Raw genomic sequence first — 21,282 nt, 5'->3', positions numbered from 1 at the left:
TAGGTAGCTGAAATGTATGGTTTCTTACAGGTAAGTTAAGAGAGTTGGTGGACACAATGGTTAGGAGGTGTCTAAATATCTTATGCGTCCAAGAGACTAAATGGAAGGGGCAGAAGGCGAAGGAGATGGACAGTACCAGCTTCAAGCTCTGGTACACAGGGACAACTTAAAATAAAAATGGAGTAGGAGTTTTGATTGATAAGAGCCTCAAGGATGGTATGGTGGAGATAAGAAGGCAAGGGGATAGGATCATCTTAGTTAAACTTGTCATTAGTGATATGGTCTTAAACGTAATTAGTGCGTATGCCCCCCAAGTAGGCCATGATGAGAGTGCTAAGCGGCTTTTATGGGAAGACTTAGATCGCTTGGTTAGAGCTGTCCCTAGTAGCGAGAAGCTCTTTATAGGAGGTGATCTTAATGGCTATGTAGATACATAAAGTGCAGGTTTCGAGACGGTTCATGGGGGTTTTGAATATGGTAGTAGGAACCAGGAGGGAGATGAAGTCTTAGACTTCACCATAGCGTTGATCTGATGATAGCTAACACCTTCTTCCATAAGAGACATTCACATTTAATGACCTTTAGTAGCGGCCAGTACTCTAGTCAAATCAACTTTGTCCTTACAAGAAGAAGGGATAAACGAACATGCATGGACTGTAAGATGATACCTCGAGACTGTGTGGTCGCTCAACACAAGCCGGTGGTGACTGACTTTCGCTTTCTAGTGCAAGCTCGTGGGACCAAACAAGCTATAGTTGTTAGAACGAAGTGGTGGAAATTAGAAGAGAAGGCATCAAAGGTCTTTAAGGAAAAGGTCATTTAGGAGGGCCCTTGGAATGATGAAGGCGATGCAAACAACATGTGGGAGAAGATGGCAACATACGTTCGGAATGTTGCTTCAGAGATGCTTGGAGTGACCAAAGGGAGCGGATGTGACTCGAAAGACACTTGGTGGTGGAATGAAGATGTACAAAAGGCTATTAAGGAAAAGAAGTGCTATAAACGCGTGTATCATGACAGATGTGCAAACAACATAGAGAAGTACAAGGTGGCAAAGAAGAATGCAAAACGAGCGGTGAGTGAGGCAAAGGGATGGGCCTATGAGATCCTTTACCGATGTTTGAGTACGAAGGAAGGAAAGAAGGACATTTATAGAATGGCTAGGGCTCACTATAGGAAGACAAGGGACTTCAACCAAGTCAAGTGCATACAAAATGAAAGGGAGCAGCTCTTAGTGAAGGAGGATGAGATCAGACATAGATGGCAAGAGTATTTTGATAAATTGTTCAATGGTGAGAACGAGAACACCACCGTTCAGCTGGATAACTCGTTTGATGACACTAACAGGTGCTTTGTGTGGAGGATTCAAGAATCGAAGGTCAGAGAAGCCTTGAAAAGGATGAAAGGGGGCAAAGCGATGGGCCCTAATGGTATCCCAATCAAGGTGTAGAGATGTCTCGGGGATATAGCTATAGTATCACTAACCAAGATGTTCAACAATATCTTTTGATCGAACAAGATGCCTGAGGAGTGGAGAAGAAGCATATTAGTACCAATCTACAAGAACAAAGGAGATATCCAAAGTTGTACTAATTATTGGGGAATTAAGTTGATGAGCCACATTATGAAGTTATGGGAGAGAGTCATCGAGCAGCGCCTGCGAGGAACGACGCAGATATCAACAAACCAATTTGGTTTCATGCCTGGAAGGTCAACCATAGAAGCAATCTTCTTAATAAGACAGGTTATGTAGCGGTTTAGAGAACAGAAGAAGGACCTCCACTTGATTTTCATTGACTTGGAGAAGGCTTATGACAAGATACCAAGAAATGCTATGTGGTGGTCTTTGGACAAATATAAAGTCCCATCAAAGTACGTGACCCTCATGAAGGACATGTACAACAATGTTGTGACTAGTGTTCGAACAAACAATTGTAACACAGATTACTTTATGATTAAAATTGGACTTCATCAAGGGTCAGCCTTAAGCCCATATCTCTTTGCCTTGGTAATGGATAAGGTTACCAGGAACATACAAGGGGATATCCCCCTTGGTGTATGTTGTTTGCGAATGATGTAGTGTTAGTAGACGAAAGCCATACGGGAGTAAATAGAAAACTAGAGTTATGGTGGCAGATTCTTGAGTCTAAAGGTTTTAGATTGAGCAAAACTAAAACCAAATACATGAAATACGACTTTGGCGGAGTTGTATAGAAGGGGGGAGATGTGAGTTTGGAAGGTTAAGTAGTGCCTAAGAAGGATACCTTTCGGTATCTGGGATCGATGCTACAGAGGGATGGAGATATTGATGCGGACGTTAGCCATAGAATCAAAGCAGGGTGGATCAAGTGGCGACAAGCTTCTGGCATTCTCTATGACAAGAGTGTACCACAAAAGCTAAAAGGCAAGTTCTATAGAATGGCGATTAGACCGGCTATGTTGTATGGAATAGAATGTTGGCCTACAAAGATTCGACGTGTTCAACAACTAAGTGTTACAGAAATACATATGTTGCGATAGATTTGCGGTCACATAAGAACAGACCGAGTTCAGAACGATGATATATGTGATCGCCTAGAGGTAGCACCAATTAAAGAAAAACTTGTTCAACATCGGTTGAGGTGGTTTGGCCATGTTCAAAGGAGACCTCCAAAGGCATCAGTGCATTGTGGAGTTCTAAGCCAAGCTAATAATATGAGAAGAGGTACAGGAAGACTGAAATTAACATGGAGAGAGTCAGTAAAAAGAGATTTGAAAGTTTGGGATATACCTAGAGATCTATGTTTGAATAGGAGTACTTAGAAAGCAGCTATTAAAGTGCCTAAATCGTGACTTGGGGCTCTTGATGGGTTTCAACTCTAGCCTATCCCAACTTGCTTGGGACTAAAAGGCTATGTTGTTATTGTTGTCTGTTAGTCTAGTAATTATGTGCTATAAATATTGTATGACTATGTTTAGTCGCCGACTTTAATTACAGTTGTACTTTTGATGTTTTACCATTGTAAAATATCCGTTTGTGATATTATTCAAAGCATTTGACCTTGTATATACGACAAATCCAATAAATAATATCCTTGTTATTACGACCATTGATCTTGCAATATATTTATTTATTTATCTATATCGTAATCGATCATTTTTATTTAAACCCGTATACGCTTTTCAACTTTAAAGCACTGTGCACTTAAATAATAGATGCAACATTTTATGTGTAATTTTCTCACCAATTGTATAACGCGCATGTTCTCTATTTGTTTGTTGGCCATATATAAGGTAGCACCATAGTTGCTACTGTGGAATCTACACTAAGTAAACACCTAGTGACTATTCTCAACGTGCGTACCCAATTTCACAAATTAGAATATTTGGTATACATCTTTTCACAAAGATGACTACCAATAATTCGTATTCCTATTGGTCATACACAGGATAGCACCATAGTTGCTACTACGGGATCTACACTAAGTAAACACTTAGTGACTATCCTCAACGTGCGTACCTAATTCATTTGCGAATTAACTAAGGTCTACATCAACCTTGACGACTACCTTAAGACCCATTCATACAACTTGCATAAATCACTTGGCATCTACTGTTAACATAGTTTATGCCCTATTTGAGGTCTACACCTTATGGTGACTACCTCCATTTTATAATTTATGCACATGAGATCTTTACACCATTAATAATACAAGATTATTTATCTTGTCTCTATTTTGCATCCTATAATTACAACACATCATAACATTTTAATAACTTAAAATGTTGCGATGGTTTGCCTCATGTAGGATCAATGACCGTCAAAGAGTTTGAATTATTAGCTCTAGACGGGCACAATTATTCCACATGGGCTGTGGACGTAAAAGTTAGTCTTGCGTCTCGTGGACTTTATTGAGCTGTGTTACCACCCGAAGAGGGTGTTGCACCACTTGATGATCAACATGTATACACGACCCTATATCTCATTAGGAGCCATATTCATCCTGACCTTAAGGCTAAATATTTAATAGAAGAAAATCCACAAAATCTATGGAACTATCTTAAGCAATGCTATGAACAACAAAAGGCACCTGTCTTGCCCGCAACCAACTATGAGTGGACGCAACTTCACTTATAGGATTTCAAAACTATGAGTGATTACAACCATGCTGTTCACAGGATTTGCTCAAAGTTGCAATTCTGCGAGAAAGAATCTACATATGCGGATAAGATTGAAAAGACTCTATCTGCTATGCTTTTTTCTAAAAGGATTCTTCAACAACAATACCATGAAAGGCGTTTCCATATTTATTCTGAGCTTATATAAACTTTACTTGAGGCTGAAAAACATTCTGAACTTATGGTTTCGAATAATCAGCGGCGCCCCATAGGGTCTGTTCCATTGCCTGAAGTACATGCCTACACTCAGAATAAACCCAAATTAAATGATGGACTTTCGAAGACCCATCATTAGGGAAATTCCAAGAAGGGTAAAAACAAATGAAGACGCAACAAGAAATTCCAAAATCATGTTTCCAATAATGGTAAGAACATTTTCAAACATTGGAATAACAAACCTGTATGTCAGAAGTGTTGTTGTTATAGCCATGCTACAAAGAAATGTCGTACCCTAAGTCATCTTGTTGATCTCTACTTAAAGTCTATGGGTCGTGGACGTGCTGCACCAGGACAGAAGTATGAAGCCCACTTCAACATTCAACCTGACACCACCATAAATAAGGATGGTTGTTCGCAACAAGTTCCAATAGAACCAAGCAACAACAACATACGAGGAGACGAGGATCTTACTGATACAGGGAATATGATCATGGAATATGCATCCAACGACATATTTGGAGACTTTGAATAGGCTCCCAATCCCTTAGATTCTAATGTCTTTATGTCCTAGTGATTGTAATAATAAACACAATTTATGCCCTATGTGTTGTAAATATTTAATTATGTCATCGCTATTTAGTTTGGATATCCAATAAATATATTGTCCACATTTGATATTCAATAAATAAAGTGTGTATTCTATATATCATCAAAGAGTTTCATATTAAATTCTTTATTTATATATAGTTTCTACGGGGGTCGACTTGATGGAGGAGAAATTATGCCTAGTGGACAGTGGCACCAATAATTCTATACTTAGAGAAACAAAGTATTTCCAAACTCTTACAAAAAGACAAGGAAATATTTTGACAATCGCCGGACGCGATGCTACGATAGTTGGCTCTGGTCGTGCCACTATCGTACTCCCTATGGGTACCAAAATTATAATTGAGGATGCATTATTGTATCCCGATTCAAAGCGTATCTTGTTAAGTTATAGAGATATTCGTCAAAATGGTTTTCATATAAAAACTCGCAATGACAATAATGAGGAAATTCTCCTTGTTACTAAAAATAGCGGATATAGCAAATAAATTGTTGAAAAAATTTCCTCTTTTCTGTCCGGATTGTACTACACATGCATCAAACCTGTACCACATATTGCGTACAAGGTAATTTTTTATAATGTTGATGCATTCAAAACTTGGCATGAACGCCTAGTGCTAAAGGCTCCCACATGAGTGGGGTCTAGAGATAATGCAAAAAATTATTAGCAATTTTAATGGTCATGAGTTAAAAGCTGCTAAATTCCTAAAATCTTTAGATTTTATGTGCACTTCATATACCACAGGGAAATTGATTTTACATCCCTCGCATGTTAAAATCGAAAATGAGCCACTCAAATTTCTTAAACATATTCAAGGAGATATTTGCAGCCCTATACAACCATAGTCTGGACCGTTCATGTACTTTATGGTTCTAATAGATGCATCTACTAGATGGTCTTATATGTGTCTTTTGTCCACGCATAATCATGCATTTGCAAAAATTATCGTTCAAGTTATTAGACTTAGAGCACATAATTCTGAACATCAAATTCAATCAATTCGAATGGACAATGCTGCTAAATTTTCCTCAAAGGCTTTCAACGATTATTGTATGGCTTTGAGAATTCAAGTTCCGCACTCTGTCCCATATATCCATACACAAAATGGTTTAGCAGAATCTCTTATTAAGAGAATTAAACTCAATGCAAGACCGTTATTACAAAATTGCAACCTACCAACTTCATGTTGGGGTTATGCAGTCTTACACGCTGCTGACTTAATTAAATTGCAACCAACTGCATATCACATTGTCTCCCCAATGCAATTAGTACGTGGGAATATACCAAATATTTCCCATCTACGAAAATTTGGTTGCGCTATATACGTACCGATCTCACTGCCTAAGCGTACATTTATGGGCCTATATAGGAAACTTGGTATTTATGTGGGATATCAATCTCCATCGATTATCAAATACCTCGAGCCTCTTACAGGAGACTTATTTACGGCCCGGTATGCTAACTGCATATTTAATGAGGACCATTTTCCAGCATTAGGAGGAGATTTCAAGTACTAAAGTGAATGACAGGAAATCAACTAGAATGCCTAAGGCATTTCCTCCTCAGATCCACGTACTCAAGAGACTGAACAACAAGTTCAGAAAATCATAAACTTGCAACATATTACAAATAACCTGCCAGAAGCATTTACTGATTATAAATGTGTCACTAAATCCTCTTATCCTGCTCGTAATGTGCCTGAAAGAGAAGAGGTACCAATAAAAAGTATTCAACTCTCACTTTCAAAGAAGAGGGGGAGAAGTATGGCCGCTCCTAAGGATAATGCTCCAAGTAAGCGTCAAGGATATCGAGGGCTAAATCCTTCAAATCAGTAAATCCAAGCCAACCTCAAGTTGTAAAGACCCAATAGTGGATAAAAATCCAAAACTAGGACAAAATCCACAGCCCGGATCAACGGTGCATCTAAATTCTGATCCTGGGATATTAAAACACCATGACTCCATAATTTTAGAAAATGACGAGTCAATTAATGGGGTGAAAGAAATTTCCATCAATTATATCAATTCTGGAAAATCATATGATCGTAAGACTACTGTTGTCGACATCTACTTCTCCGTAGTAATTGCAAAAATTTTTCTCAATGATCTAGATCGCAAGACCATGGCAGAGTGCAAAAAGCGCTCGGACTAAGCTCAATAAAAAGAAGCAATTTAAGCTGAGATAGCCTCACTCACTAGAAGAGGGGTATTCACATCTGCAATACCTATACCTTCCAAAGTCTTTCCTGTAGGCTTTAAATGGGTTTTCTTCTGAAAACAGAATGAGAACAATGAGATGGTGAGATATAAAGCGAGGCTAGTAGCACAAGGGTTCACGTAGAGACCCGGCATTGATTACAATGAAACCTATTCCTCGGTAATGAGTGGAATTACTTTCCGACACTTAATATCATTGGCAGTTCAAAATCATCTATCTATGTAGTTGATGGATGTGGTGACAACATATCTATATGGGTCACTTGATTCGGACATATACATGAAGGTTCCTGATGGAATCTAAATTCTGAATCCAAACATAAATCGCAACATGTATTGTGGAAAACTACAAAAGTCATTATATAGCTTGAACCAGCCGGAACAAATGTGGTACAACCGGTTGAGTGAATTCCTTCTAAAGAAAGGATACACTAATAATGATGATTGCCCATGTGTTTTCATTAAGAAATCTCGAATGAGATTTTGCATTATATCTGTATATGTTGATGATTTAAATATTATTGGCAGTCCAAAGGATATAAAGGAAGCATGCAATCACCTAAAGATGGAATTCGAGATGAAGGATTTGGGTAAGACCAAATATTGCCTAGGCTTACAACTTGAGCACCGTCCTTCAGGGATTTTAGTGCATCAATCACTCTATATCTAGAAAATATTAGAGAAATTCAATATGGATAAATCATACCCTAATAAAACCCCGATGATTGTTCATTCCTTATAAATAGGAAAATATCCATTTAGACCATGGGATATTGGAGAAAAGATATCGGGACCGAAAATCCCATATCTCAGTGTCATTGGCGCACTTATGTATCTTGCAAATTGCACCAGGCCTGATATCGCATTTACAGTGAACTTACAAGCTAGGCATAGTGCGAACCCAACTCGCCGTCATTGGACGGGAGAGAAGTGTATCCTTAGATACCTTAATGGCACAAAAGATCTTGGTTTATTCTTCAAGAAAAATCATGATCCCAGTATGATTGGTTATACTGATGCTGATTACTTATCTGATTCTCATAACGGAAAATCCCAAACAGGATTTGTATTCCTGCATGGAGGTATAACTATTTCATGAAAGTCTTCTAAGAAGACTCTAACGTCGACCTCTACTAATCATTCTAAAATTATTGCTCTATACGAGGCATCATGAGAATATGTATGGCTTCGCAAAATGGTTAACCACATACAACAGTCATGTGGTATTGGTTCAATTGAATCACCTATAATTATCTATGAAGATAATTCTGCTTGTGTTAGACAAATGCAAACATGTTACATAAAGAGCAATATCACTAAGCACATTGCTCCTAAGTTGTTTTATCCCCATGAACAAGAAAGCGGGGAAATAAACATCTTGCAAATCAAGTCATGTGATAATCTCGCTGACCTATTTACTAAGTACTTACCAACTTCTGTGTTTCAAAAATTGGTACATGAAATTGGTATGCGGCGACTTCGAGATTTGCCAGAATCAGGGAGAGACATCTCCTAAATGTTGACCTGTACTAGCATCATATTATACTCTTTTCTTTCACAAGTTTTACTTACAAGATTTCTTGTTAAAGTTTTTAATGAGGTAATATTAACATAAACATGTGTCATATTTTCTATTTTTCCCATTGGGGTTTTTATGAAAAATATCAAAGACACATATTGTCCTCACAACTCATCCATGGTTTTTCCCTAAAAAATGTTTTTCATGTAAGTTATCCTAGAGGCAATACCAATAATATATCGTCATATTTTCTCCTAATTTTTTCACCGAGTTTTTATAGGAGTTTTAGCGGTATATCACCTTATATTGTTCCTCATATTTTTTTCCTGAAAAGGTTTTTAGAGGAGTTATCTATATATCGTATCTCTAATATTTTTCCCCACTAGGGTTTTTAATGGGATATCAATGACATATTGGTTTATTTAAATCACACATACATATGCTATTTTCTCCTTATATCCTATAAGGTTTAAATGAGTTTTTATAGCATATCTATACATATATATTCCTCAGATTTTTTTCACAGGGTTTTTCGAGGAATCTCAGCTTACAGCTGCATTGATCTCAAGGAAGATTCGATCAAAGGGGGAGTGTTGTAAAACGACGCCAATACACCAACATGCATCCTTGTACAGATGATCTCATCCATCCATATGGATCTGTACGGCGTCCGTACAAGCAGTTAGGATTAGAGTTTAGATTAGGATTAGAGTTTAGATTAGTAGTTAACTGTGTCATCGAAGGGGCATATCTCTTGGTGACGAGATGTAACTTCTCCCATCGGTTGTGTCATTTGGACACACCCCTTCACATGTATATATTCTATGTGATCAATGAAACACAACGGTTGTTCCCAAATCTTTATTCATTTATATTCACATTCAACAGTTCAGGCAACATAAGTTAAAAAAACATAACCTTTTATATACATGAGTTTTAGATGAAGATAATTTTTATATAAAAATTATATAGCTCGACGAGATTTACAACTCCATAGTTCATAACTTTGCTGTCTAAAGCTATCTTGATGCTAAAATAGTCGATACAATACTCGGATCTACCAATATACATTTGAAACTTGTATTGATTATTTCGGCACTAATATGACTTTTTTACATATAAAAATAAAATTTATATGACAATTGTAGAGGCCAATGAAATCTACAAAATTTTAGTTCATTATGTTTTCATTTGGAGTTATCTTATTCCGAAATATTCGATGCAGGTTTCTATCTGAGCATTGTACTGTATCAATTATTTAGACATCAAAATGGTTTCAAATGGAAAACATATGAACTACAAAATTATAGATCTCCAAGCTCGAAATTTTCATATAAAATTTATCCCCATCTAAGCTCATATAAAGAAAATGTTTTTTTAGACATGTTAAAAGATTTCCGCCATTTGAATATGCGGTAAAGGTAATTCTGCCGATTCACTTGGCGATAATAAGTTAATAATAATCGGCGATGGGTGTACAAATATACAATTCTTTGCAGGATATTTTTTTGAAAAATAAATTTATAAATTATATTAAAATAAAAACATTCCATGCGCGTGCTGTCTGCAGGGGAAAAAAATTTGTCGGAGCGGTTGGTCAGCTGAGCAGGGCTCAGGCTGCCCGCCCGCGGTTCGGGAGACTCCTCCGTGTATTAAAAAAAAAATTGTCGGCCAATTAGCCAGGGAAAATTGCACTCCCGTTTACGCACTTCCCCTGCTCACCTGCCTTAGATAGCTATAGGCTCGTCGTACGTTCGATTCGGCCGTTTTCTGCATCAACGGGCCGAACACGCCCTTGCCGACCGCCGCCGCCGCCGCCCTACTCCCCGCTGCCCAGGTCTTCGTCGGACTCTTTGCCGGCGACGAGCACTCGCCACGCTGGTATGCCCGCCCCTCTCTCTTCCCTTCCTTCTGTGCAAAACGGAGTTCCCGAACCCTGATTTATGCTATTTGGCTATTTGTATTCGGATCTGATCTAATCACAAGTGTAAGTGTATGCATGTATTATGCATTTATGCCACTAACTTTGTTTTTGTTTTTGGCAAAAATTATCGGGTGTACACCCATGCCCTTTATTGGGTCCGCCCCTGATCCGTCTAGTTAATCTCCATTAACTTGATTTCTTGAAGCTCAGCGTATGACTGTTTGAGGTGGACCATTGAAATACTAAATGACTGAAATTTGTATTCTGAAACTGTGGTCACTTGACAGATAACTGAGGGCATTGAGAACGGAAATATTGTATTACTTTTTCAGACTATGTTTATCTTAGAACTATTTATATTGTAATTTATGCAGGTTTTGAACTCAGTTTGTTGAATTCAGATATTATGAGACCTTCTAAATATATATGTGTATCATGCTTTTGATTAATTATTTGTATACTGGTTTCTTTGTCAAATATTGTATCTAATACCGAAATGTGAATATGGATTATACTGAATTGCATATGTTAGTGCTGGCTAGGACTAACAATAATCTAGGTTAAATCCTGGTTCTGTCACTACCATTGTTGAACCAAGCTAATCTGCTTTAGTTTCATCTCTTTATCAAGTCAGAGTTGTTGTCAACCACCTGCGTGGTTAATTCATATCTCCTCTGGCATAGGGCTTGCATGATACTAGTATTTTCGAGGACAACAGCAAGAAGCCTTCATAAAGCCATACCCGCTTCTCATTCACATTCTTCAATCTTTTGGATCAAAGAATTCTTTAGCTGTAAGCCAACATTTCAACATCTTAGCACTAACAACCTGATGAGCCCAAATGATCTGTTGGAGGCTCAGGATATGGTTCCTGCTGAGGGAAACCACAGTTGCTCCTCAAGTGTTCAGTCCACCCCAGAAATTGAGAAAAAGTATGTGCATCGTGTCTATGATGCCATAGCTCCCCATTTCAGTGCAACAAGATTTGCTAAATGGCCCAAGGTTGCAGGATTCTTGAATTCCTTGAGGCCTGGGTCGATTGTACTGGATGCTGGCTGTGGTAATGGCAAGTATTTGGGCTTCAACCCTGATTGTTTATTCATAGGATGTGATATAGGCCCACCGCTTATTGAGATATGTGCTGGGAGAGGGCATGAGGTGTTGGTTGCTGATGCTGTCAACCTCTCATACAGGAATGATTTTGGTGATGCAGCAATTTCGATTGCCGTGTTGCATCATTTGAGTACTGATGATAGACGGAGGAAGGCCATAGAAGAGCTAATACGTGTTGTTCGGAGAGGTGGTCTGGTGCTCATAACAGTCTGGGCTAGGGACCAGGAAGACAAGTCATTGCTTAACAAGTGGACTCCCCTCTGTGAGAAGTATAATGAAGAGTGGGTTGAACAGAGCAGTCCTCCAGTACGTAGTCAATCTGGAACTCTTCTGGAAAGCATTGGAGAAACTGATGAAGACACTGGTGTAATGAAGCAAACAGATGATCGATTAAAAAAATTTCATGATGGGGTGGAGGATAAGATCATTGACTTTAGTAATTCAAAGACTGATGAAAATGAGAAAAACCAGCAGGAGTACTTTGTTCCATGGCATCTACCATTTCACCGAGCTGAAATTGGTGCTGCATCTGCTGCTCTGGAGAATGGATTTGCAAAGAAAGATGAGAAGAAGGGTACAGTGGTCTACAATCGTTATTATCATGTTTTTGTTGAAGGAGAACTTCAAAGGTGGAGTATTCTTACTCAGCAACTCTACATTCACATGAAAAAGCTTACTTCCTTCCCCTTTTGTTTCTACCTGTATACCTATATAAAGTCAAATTCTACATTTGACCAATAAGCCATAGTATTGATGCCTCATAGAAGCTTCCTGTTTCATGGGTTTATTCTGATTTTTTCTGTCTTGGTCAATGTTAATATGTTTGTTTAGTCGCGAAAGATCAGAAAAAAATGGAATAACTAAAGATGGTAACTAGCTGTAGAAGGCAGTTTGATGCAGTTGACATTCTAGCGGCTATATTTACTCCTTCACTCAATCTTTCTTGATTAGAGGTTCACCAGAAATATTGCCTTTATACTTATAGATATCGCTACTTGTCACCTGATTGCCTTATACAGGTTATAGTTGCAAAAATCTGGTAACAATAATTATAGGGAAAGAAGAATATATTCTGCTGCTTGCACTTCATAAGCATGTATTACTTTCTTTTTGCTGAATGCCAACTCTTTTGATTCGGAATATCTCATATCATTAACTGTCTTAATTTCAGATTGGTTTCTGGCATAAAGAATGCTACTATTGTTGACCAGTTCTACGACAAATCCAACTGGTGCATTGTTCTCGAGAAGCTTTGAGCTGCAGGCAAAGGGATGTCACAAGAAGCCATGTGAAGCTGATATTTGGGAGGATTCAGTGGTAGGCAAGCCAAATGTTTTGATCCCGAAATGTATGATGCATTGTTAAGGCTTATGCGTCAGGTTGCCTGATATTTTGTGGGCCATCTGGACTTGTAGAAATATTTGCTGTCAATCTGGTCAACATTGTATATTAGATGATTGCTAGTACTGTTTTTGATACAAGTATGAGCTTTCATTTTTTTTAACGCAAAATGAAGGTGCCGTTACCCTTTGTTTGATCTATCACATCATGGACATACTAATCCTGCTTGGATCTGTTAGTGGCAACGATTAGTTTGGGGGCTCCAACAATAGTTCATTAGCTGGTGGAGGGATGCTTATAGTTCATTTGCACCTCTAGCCAACTATTCAACCACCCTATTAGCTGGTCGGGCAGACTCTTGCTAATAGTAGCTAGCTAACTAATCGATTCAAACATGGCCCTATGCTGCTTTGTGTTTCACAAAAGCAAACTTTTTTTGAAACAATGTGCAGCATGCATGCCATTCCAGTTCCCAGTTTTATGTATTGGGAGATGCTCAGGAAACAGAGATGACAGACCTGTCATAACAATCGAAGAGTACAGAGAGCCGGAACTTTTGTGATGCCCAACGATGACTAGAAACAAAAATACCTACTGCTAATAACAGAGTACATGTACAAGCAGATTTTGCCGAAGCACAAAAGGTCTCAGCATTCTTCAGTAGGGAAAGGAGCATCCTGTTGGGAGCAGAGGAACTCCTGTAGCACCAAGTACACTATATTAACGGCTCTGGTGCAGATCAAATGTTTTCTTCCTGATGTCAGGTAATTTGACGAGCTTGTTCAAACCAACAGCCTTATGTAGCAACTACTTGCCAAACGCTTACCTCTGGCTTGTTAGAAGTACCGGATTCTGAATCACCAGCAGAATCTGCACTTGGTTTGCTTGCAGAGTTTATGGCTGGTGATGTCCTGGGTTTCCTCTCAGAGGTGTCAAATGCTTCCAAAGCGTCCAGGAAGAACTTTTTATTCGGGACAATCCCCTGTTTATTCATTCTCTTGAGCAACTTCTGCACTAGTACCTTATCGTTCGCCTTGGTGTAGGCCTTGTAGAGCAGCTTGTAGGTGGAACCATTGGGCACAACACATTTCTTCAGTGCAGTATCCAGCAGCTGATCTGCTTCTGTGTGCAAGCCGTTCATGCAGTAGGCATCAAGCATCGAGTTCAAGGAAGAAAGGTGCACTTTGTTTTGTGAGCTCACAAGCTCATCAAACACTTGCCGGGCCTTTGAGACACAATCACAATGAGCATACATCATGACGAGGCATTCTTGTGTCACATAGTTTGGTTTGAATCCCAATTCTTCCATCTTCTCAACCACAGACTCTGCTTTCTCTCTGAGCCTTGCTTTCCCATAATTTGTTATCATGGAATTAAACGTTGGGTGTGTAGGCCTCTCCTTTGATCGCAGTAGGCTCTTGAACACCTGCTCCATCTTATCAAATGTCTGCTTTCACCCATATGAATCTATGAGTATGTTGAATGTGATCACATTTGGACGGCATTGCTTGCTTTTCATCCGCAGCAACACAGATTCCATCTCTTTGATCATGCCATTCTTCCCGTATGCGTCAAGCACTCCATTGTAAGTATATATGTCAGGGGAGACTACACTTTCATCCAGATCCTTGAACAAGATGTCTACCTGCTTTGTGTCACCAGCCTGCGCAAAAGCCCTTAGCAGAATGTTGTATGTCACAATAGTCGGTTGGCATCTCTCTATACACTTCATCTTCTCAAAATAGCCAAGAGCTTTGGCCAAAGCCTTACTCTTGTCCCGTGAATGCACATGTGCACCGATAAGAGAGTTATATACAGAAGTGTCCGGCTTGCACCCGCTGTTCCGCATCTGAGAGAACAGCCACATTGCCATCCGTATCTGGCCTTTCCTTCCCATCACAGATATTAACTTGGAGTAGATGCCGTTGTCAGCAACATACCACCGTTGTTTCTGCATCCATCTGAATACCTAGCAGAACATGAAGACATGTAATGAACAGAAAAATAAAACTATCCAACATGCTGAAATTTAGTGGGCCTCCTGTTTGGGTGCTGACATTTGCTGTATGTTGGAGTAAACTTTGCTTAGCTATGCTTTGTGAGATGGACATGTCGAGCATTCTGGTGTGTGCTAGACACAAAAGTTGCCCTGAGATCTCGAAGTACCACGGCTACAGGCCGTTTGGATCCTTGGAATTGAATTCATTCTAATAATTATAATTTAGGCACAAATTAATTAAGCTAATATGGTTCTATATAGAATATATTTGTATATTATTGTTAGCCATGCAAGGAAGATACTTATATGTTGCATTTCTACTGTAGGGAAGCGAGTTGAAGAACGTGCTATAAGTTTGAGAGTAGAAACATAGCATGGTGATCTATAGAATCAATTTTTCCATCTCCCACCCTATGAATTTGAGATAGGCTTATACGTGAACTTAGGAAAGTTGTGGAATGTCAAATTCCAAGCCAAATAGCTTAATCCATTAAGCAGATTCCAATTCCTCCTAAATGAAAGGATCCAAACGGCCCCTGAATGAAATGTGGTTGTACCTTTTTCCACAGAGAAGCTGCTGAAGATATAGAAAATGCAATGCATGATAAGATTCAATAATCAGTGTCAGTAGCTAGATTTTGTGCATCACTATTCACTGTTTTGGACGACGAAAACATTGGACTCAACTAGCACCAGTACTAAGGTATCTACCACACATGCAGGGAAACAAACAATGGCTCATAATTTACGTATATATACCAATCCTAATAAGTTCTTAACCCAAAGGTTTGTAATGCGCAAAGCATGCAGTCTCCATAGTCCACTCCACACCAATCCTAAGTCTACTGGGAATCAGGAGCGCACCTCAAGACACTGGAGCCAGGCGTCGCGGCGGCCGAGCTCCTCGAAGAGGAGGAAGCAGTGCTCGGTGCGGACCACCCGCACGTGGCGGTCCAGCACCGGCACCAGCCGCTCCTTGCCGCCGGCCGTCCTCCGCAGCAGCGAGCGCACCAGCTCCGCCGCCTCGTCCACCCCCTCCTCCGCCGCGGCGCCCGCACCCCGCCGCTTGCTCCTGGCCGCGAGCGCCACATGGCGCGGGGCGGCGCCGCCCGCGCTCGGGCACGGGGACGGCGGGTGCCGCTGAGGCCATGGAGTTGATGTGCTTGAGCAGGCAAGCATCGGGTTGGACCAAAGGAAGGCTAGGGTCTAGTGCTGCATTGGACTGCGCTGTGGATGGCAATGGAGAATTGCGATGGCAGCGCTGGGACGGAGGGAGGCGCTTTGCCGCTCTGCGTCTGGCCGCGGGTAGGGGAGAGGAAGGGGGGATAGGGGTGGAGCCGTGGATATTAGACGAATTGCAAAAAAAAATTAGCAGAAAAAAGACGAACTGCAGAAATTTTAGCAAAAAAGAGGATCGGCTGTTGGGAATGTTTTTTATAGTGGTAGATGAGCGGTGGAGATTAGACGAATTACAAAAAAATTAGCAAAAAAAGAAATCCGTTTGGATGGGGAAATAGTTTTAGCAAAAAAGGAGATCCGTTTGGATCGGGGATTTGAACCCGACGTGAATCGAACACGCAACCTTCTGATCTGGAGTCAGACGCGCTACCATTGCGCCACGGATCCTTGGTAGAATGAATCCACAACAATATTATAAATCGAATATACCAGTAAGGCCTTAATGCAGCCAAAGATGCCCTAAGCGATGACGCCCATGGATTTGTGCTATGTAAATCTAAAAAAAAGGATTTGTGCTATGTAATCTCATTGTGGTCCTCGTCGGCAAGGATCAGGTACGCATCACTCAAGCGGTTCGTCGGCAGCTCAGGGTTGTGGCAAAACGATGACACCCGGACCACGGGGCGAAACAAGACAGCAAGAGCAACGCTAATGACCGGAGAAGCGGCATGCGTCAGCTCAAAAGCTCGGTAATTTCAAACGAACATAAGCTGATAAGCAGCAGAGGGCACGAGTGAACTACACCCGATGTACTTTTCGTCAAAGTTAAGGGAACGCAAGCAGAATGCGACATGATCTTACTTCCCGGTGGACAACTGGACATCGTCCTATACAGATCTCCGCGACTCTATCAGCGGGGATATGATTGAGAGAAGAGGTGGAAACTCCGCTATAGATGATTGTTTTGAACATATTACAGTGTGTGTCAACCACAGCAAAAAGGAGAACGAATTACACAGGTTCCCGCCAAAAAATGGAAAACAGAAACGCAGAAACGAATGTCCGTTCATATGTAATTGGAGCCACCACCATTGATCTGCAGGTCTGAAGGAGACAGGACCGACATTCCCGCTTGATTCATGCCATTCGTTGAGACAGTAGCAGCTGCAAAGATGAAAAACCATTTCAGATCAGATTAATCAAATTGGCAATTCTGCAGCCCTAGAGAAGTTTGTAAATTTTGATAGCAAGCCTGGAATGTCCAAGAAAGAGAATCTTGGGTGTTTTGGCTGATATGGGTTGGATTACATGTGTGACCAATTCTGTTTTCTGTTTTCTGAACATTCTGCAACCTCCTTTGAAATGCAGAATTTTTTTGTTGCCTATGTTTTTTCTATAAAAATTGAATCGATTCCCATGAAATTCCTACACGATGAATGTGAAATTTCTGCGTTTCAAAGGAACGCTGGGGTTAATGAGGTCATAGACTATTTATGTTCAGAATTGGACACCAGTCTCTCTGCTTGAAATTATGTTGCGGGATTATACAAAATGATCGTGTTTTCCTCATTTCCACCACTTTCCCAACTTGAAACCAATTTCAAGCAATTTCTTTCTTGGACGCTCCAGGCCTCCAGCGAAGTCTCAACTTCAACTTCAAAGAACCTCTATCAACAGTGGGAATGACATGAAACTAAGCTATATACTTGTCTTCAAATTATGAACATTCCTCAGAAGCCACGACAAGCACATAATACGAATTCTGGACTCCAGGTATGCTGTATGCAGTATTCACCATTCATTCAAATATTCAATCAGAGAATGATACAAATGAAGAGCAGGGAGAGAGGCAGCAGAAAGCACCTAAGTTTCAGGGGCGAGGATGGACGCCTCAAGCCGGTCAGACTTCGAGCGGGACGTCGGGCAACTCGAACTCGGACGCGATCTCCTCGATCTGCTTCCGGACGCTCATGTCGATTAAGCTGGAGCCGTCGCGGCCGTACTGCACGGTGAAGCCGGCGATGAGCTCCGGGTCGAGCTGTGTCTTGAGGCGGACGTTCTTGGCGCCGGTCATCTTCTGGACGTGCTGCGCGATCTGCGCGAGGTCCTGCGACTCGAGCTGCACGACGGAGGTGACGGTGGCGACCTCGGTGCCCGTGAGCGAGTTGTAGACGTTCTCGAACTCGGCGACGATCTGCGGCACGATCGTCGCGCGGAAGTTGTCGACGACGACGTTGAGGAAGTTGACGACGTGCGGCTGCAGCTCGTATGACTTGGCGATCTCGTCGATGAGCTGGGTCTTCTCCTCGCGCGGGACGGTGGGGTTGTCGAAGAACTCGGCGACGGTCTCGTCGGCGAAGATCTTCTCCAGCTTCTCCAGGTCGGAGACCGTCTGCTCGAGGGTGCCGTTCTCGACGGCCACCTCCGACAGCGCGGTCGCGTAGCTCTCCGCCGCGGCCTCGGCTGCACGGGGCCTGGTGAGGTCCCCGCGGCGGCGGGGCGGGGCCAGGCGGAGGGAGGGGAGCCCCCGCGCCGGGCGGGCGAAGGAGGCGGACCGGGGCACCGCGGGGGTCACGCCGGAGGAGGCGGAGGCCGCGGCAGCGGCGGGGCGGAGGGTGAAGGAGGCGAGGCGGAGCGCGGCCATCGCGTCGCGGAGCGTGCGGTCGGAGTGGACTCGGGGGGGAGCGCGGCCTCGCTCTGGTTTGGAACTTGGGAGGTCTGGTCCGGGGGAAGAGGAAGAGGACAGAGGAGGGGTTTGGGGTGGGGAGCGGACGGACGGGATCGGGTGGCCGCCGGATCGCACGGCGGTGGGGCTGGAGGGCGTCGCGTGGCCGGAGACGTGTGGCCGGTGGTGGGATGAGGTGGATAAGAAACGGATGACTGTGCGTGTGCGTCTGATGGCGACACGATAGATGGCGGCTACGCTGCGCTGCGGGCCTGGGGATTGGCTGTGGTGGAAGTGAATGCGGAGAAAGTGTGAAGCAACTGTCTCTGTTTCAACTTTCAACTGTCTCTCTGTTCCACTTTCACGTTCACGTTGACGTCGGCCAAACTTCTGCAGTGTGAACCCGCTCCTGATTCAAATTGGGAAAATGCACGGCTCTGACCTGCAGGGTTAACACTGAGCAACTACAAGTTTCTGCTGACAAATGGAGAAGAAACGCAGAAACTCAGATGTCAAACGGGCCCTTGATCCAAAGTTCGTATCTGCCATTGCTGAGACAGCAGCATCAATATCAACAACATAACTTCAATTCGAATTCTCGTGTTTTGTTTCTTCGTATTATGATCAAACAGAGATTAGGACCACATCTGCACTAAGAAGAAAGAATTCCGATGTTTTGACACAGCTGCAGCAAGTCCTGCGCTAAAATAACTCTTCAACTTCTTTAATGAGACCACACAACTCTTAAACCTTGCAGACGGCACTGTTGCATTTGAGCTGTTCCCAAGAGAGACGGGGTTCAGGTTCAGGAATGAGTAAACGACGGATCACTAGATGATGACCTTGCACCCGTTCCACAGCGAAATATATGTACAGCCGAGGAGGTACCAAATCATGCTCTGTACCCCCTCGCATCCAAATTCCAGCGAAGATAACAGCCCCTGTAATTCAAATCGGATATAAAGTTCACAAGCATGATCCAAAAACTTGTACCAATTTGAAAACAAGTCCATGAGACGGCAAACAAACAAGTAAATAACAACTTGAGCTAACATATTGGTCATATTCCGTATATCTGCTGATCTGCTAAACTGCTATGGTTTAGGACCCAAGCACACCTCACGCTGTAGGTCTGATCAAAGTTCAACTGATGAAAAAATCAGTGAGTAATCAATGTCATATTCCAACCTACCAGTAGAGCTTCACCACAGACACAAAGCCCCTGAATCCTTGAGAACAGAAATATATCAAAACTACTGAACAGAGTAAAATGAAGCAAGGCACATGCAAAAAGAACATTCCATGATTACTAATGCAATAGTAAAACAATGCTGCAGGTACAGGAAGGTGTGCCAACTGCCAAGTCATTGCTCACTTTTACTAATTAGGAAGATGTAAATTTGGTCTCCTACAGAAATAAAGGTAGATCCCCCAGCAATGTTGCTACTATACAGTTGAAGAAGCATATTTCCATATCACTTTTTCTTATTTTGCAGTAGAGTAATGATTAAATATTTCTTATGCTCCTTATCCAAAGGAGCTGCCATAAGCTTAACTCACTTCACATCGAAAGTACTAGGTTGGGAGTTAGGTCCAAAGTCCAACCCAACTGTATGTCCAACCCAACTGTATTGTAAACTTTCCTTTCAGATACCCATAACTGTAGCCTAATATCTTCCCTCCATTTTTTCAGGATAGTGTACAATGGGTATGGGGCACATACCTCGTTTTGATCCATGTTAATCTTCAGCTCAATTCTTGATGAAGCGCTAGTGCCACAACCAGTCCATACACTGTTAAAGCTTCCCCTATTCTTCCGAATTATATGTATCCGCGAGATTAATTTTTGGTTTCGTGTGATAAACTGGCTGCTTGGATGCAGTAAGTACATGAAGCCTAAAACAGCTTCATTGGGTCTTTGCCTTGGACAGGAGCAAAGCAATGCCAAAGTCTTTCTTATTTTTATTCTGTGCAAAATGATTAATCATACCAATTATTTTCATGTCATCTAACATCTTAATCCTTTACACAATTGCACAAAAAGATCAATACATGCCCTTAATTCCTCCAACTTTTTCCTTCCTATTCTGATCCTTTCTTTCTTTTTTCTGAGTAGAAGGCAGGACGCACACACACTCACACAAAGCACATGCTGAAAATCGCCAACATGCTTATGTCCAAGCACATGTTGAAACCAAATTGGAGATCTAACCTCAAGTAGCACGAGCACACTTTGACAACTGAATGCACTCACAGGTACATATACAGCTCCTGCCCAAGTTTAAATCCTGGAGCAATGGCGAAGCTCCAAGCATCGAACCCTAGACGTGCTGGCAAAACAACCTCAGTCCACAGAAACCAAGCTAGGCTCAGTCCTCCCTTATTTCTGAGGGCGCTCAGCG

At 41.7% G+C, this 21,282-nt stretch overlaps 4 protein-coding genes and 1 non-coding gene across 6 annotated transcripts; 1 reads left to right on the top strand and 4 right to left on the bottom strand.

The window, feature by feature from the left end:
- The first annotated feature begins 10,357 nt into the window (after window positions 1–10,357).
- LOC136464516 (tRNA (carboxymethyluridine(34)-5-O)-methyltransferase-like) lies at window positions 10,358–13,221 on the top strand. The gene is made up of 3 exons (XM_066463462.1): window positions 10,358–10,540; window positions 11,267–12,325; window positions 12,868–13,221. Exons 2-3 carry the CDS (start codon window positions 11,274–11,276, stop codon window positions 12,950–12,952), a joined length of 1,137 nt encoding a protein of 378 aa, XP_066319559.1. The 5' UTR covers window positions 10,358–10,540; window positions 11,267–11,273; the 3' UTR covers window positions 12,953–13,221.
- Window positions 13,222–13,495: 274 nt separating this feature from the next.
- On the bottom strand, window positions 13,496–16,342 carry LOC136464515 (pentatricopeptide repeat-containing protein PPR5, chloroplastic-like). Its single transcript, XM_066463461.1, has 2 exons — window positions 15,901–16,342; window positions 13,496–15,006 (listed from the first exon to the last, which is right to left on the bottom strand). Exons 1-2 carry the CDS (start codon window positions 16,213–16,215, stop codon window positions 14,491–14,493), a joined length of 831 nt encoding a protein of 276 aa, XP_066319558.1. The 5' UTR covers window positions 16,216–16,342; the 3' UTR covers window positions 13,496–14,490.
- LOC136466148 (pentatricopeptide repeat-containing protein PPR5, chloroplastic-like) lies at window positions 13,685–14,472 on the bottom strand. Its single transcript, XM_066464603.1, has 2 exons — window positions 13,864–14,472; window positions 13,685–13,735 (listed from the first exon to the last, which is right to left on the bottom strand). Exons 1-2 carry the CDS (start codon window positions 14,470–14,472, stop codon window positions 13,685–13,687), a joined length of 660 nt encoding a protein of 219 aa, XP_066320700.1.
- Window positions 16,343–16,590: 248 nt separating the features above from the next.
- TRNAW-CCA (transfer RNA tryptophan (anticodon CCA)) lies at window positions 16,591–16,662 on the bottom strand. The gene has a single exon. It is a non-coding gene; the product is annotated as a tRNA-Trp (tRNA).
- A 478-nt stretch (window positions 16,663–17,140) lies between these two features.
- On the bottom strand, window positions 17,141–18,935 carry LOC136464514 (ATP synthase delta chain, chloroplastic). 2 transcript variants are annotated; one of them, XM_066463459.1, is made up of 2 exons: window positions 18,079–18,934; window positions 17,141–17,379 (listed from the first exon to the last, which is right to left on the bottom strand). In XM_066463459.1, exon 1 carries the CDS (start codon window positions 18,857–18,859, stop codon window positions 18,116–18,118), a length of 744 nt encoding a protein of 247 aa, XP_066319556.1. In that variant the 5' UTR covers window positions 18,860–18,934; the 3' UTR covers window positions 17,141–17,379; window positions 18,079–18,115. The 2 variants fall into 2 exon arrangements, with proteins under 2 accessions (XP_066319556.1, XP_066319557.1); XM_066463460.1 differs by lacking the exon at window positions 17,141–17,379 and adding an exon at window positions 17,758–17,993 and having other exon boundaries at window positions 18,079–18,935.
- Between the last annotated feature and the right edge of the window lie 2,347 nt (window positions 18,936–21,282).

Source organism: Miscanthus floridulus, chromosome 7 (assembly GCF_019320115.1).
Source record: "Miscanthus floridulus cultivar M001 chromosome 7, ASM1932011v1, whole genome shotgun sequence".
Lineage (NCBI taxonomy): Eukaryota > Viridiplantae > Streptophyta > Magnoliopsida > Poales > Poaceae > Miscanthus > Miscanthus floridulus.
The sequence above is the reverse complement of the archived record's forward strand: the minus strand, read 5'-3'. Positions and strand labels throughout refer to the sequence as shown.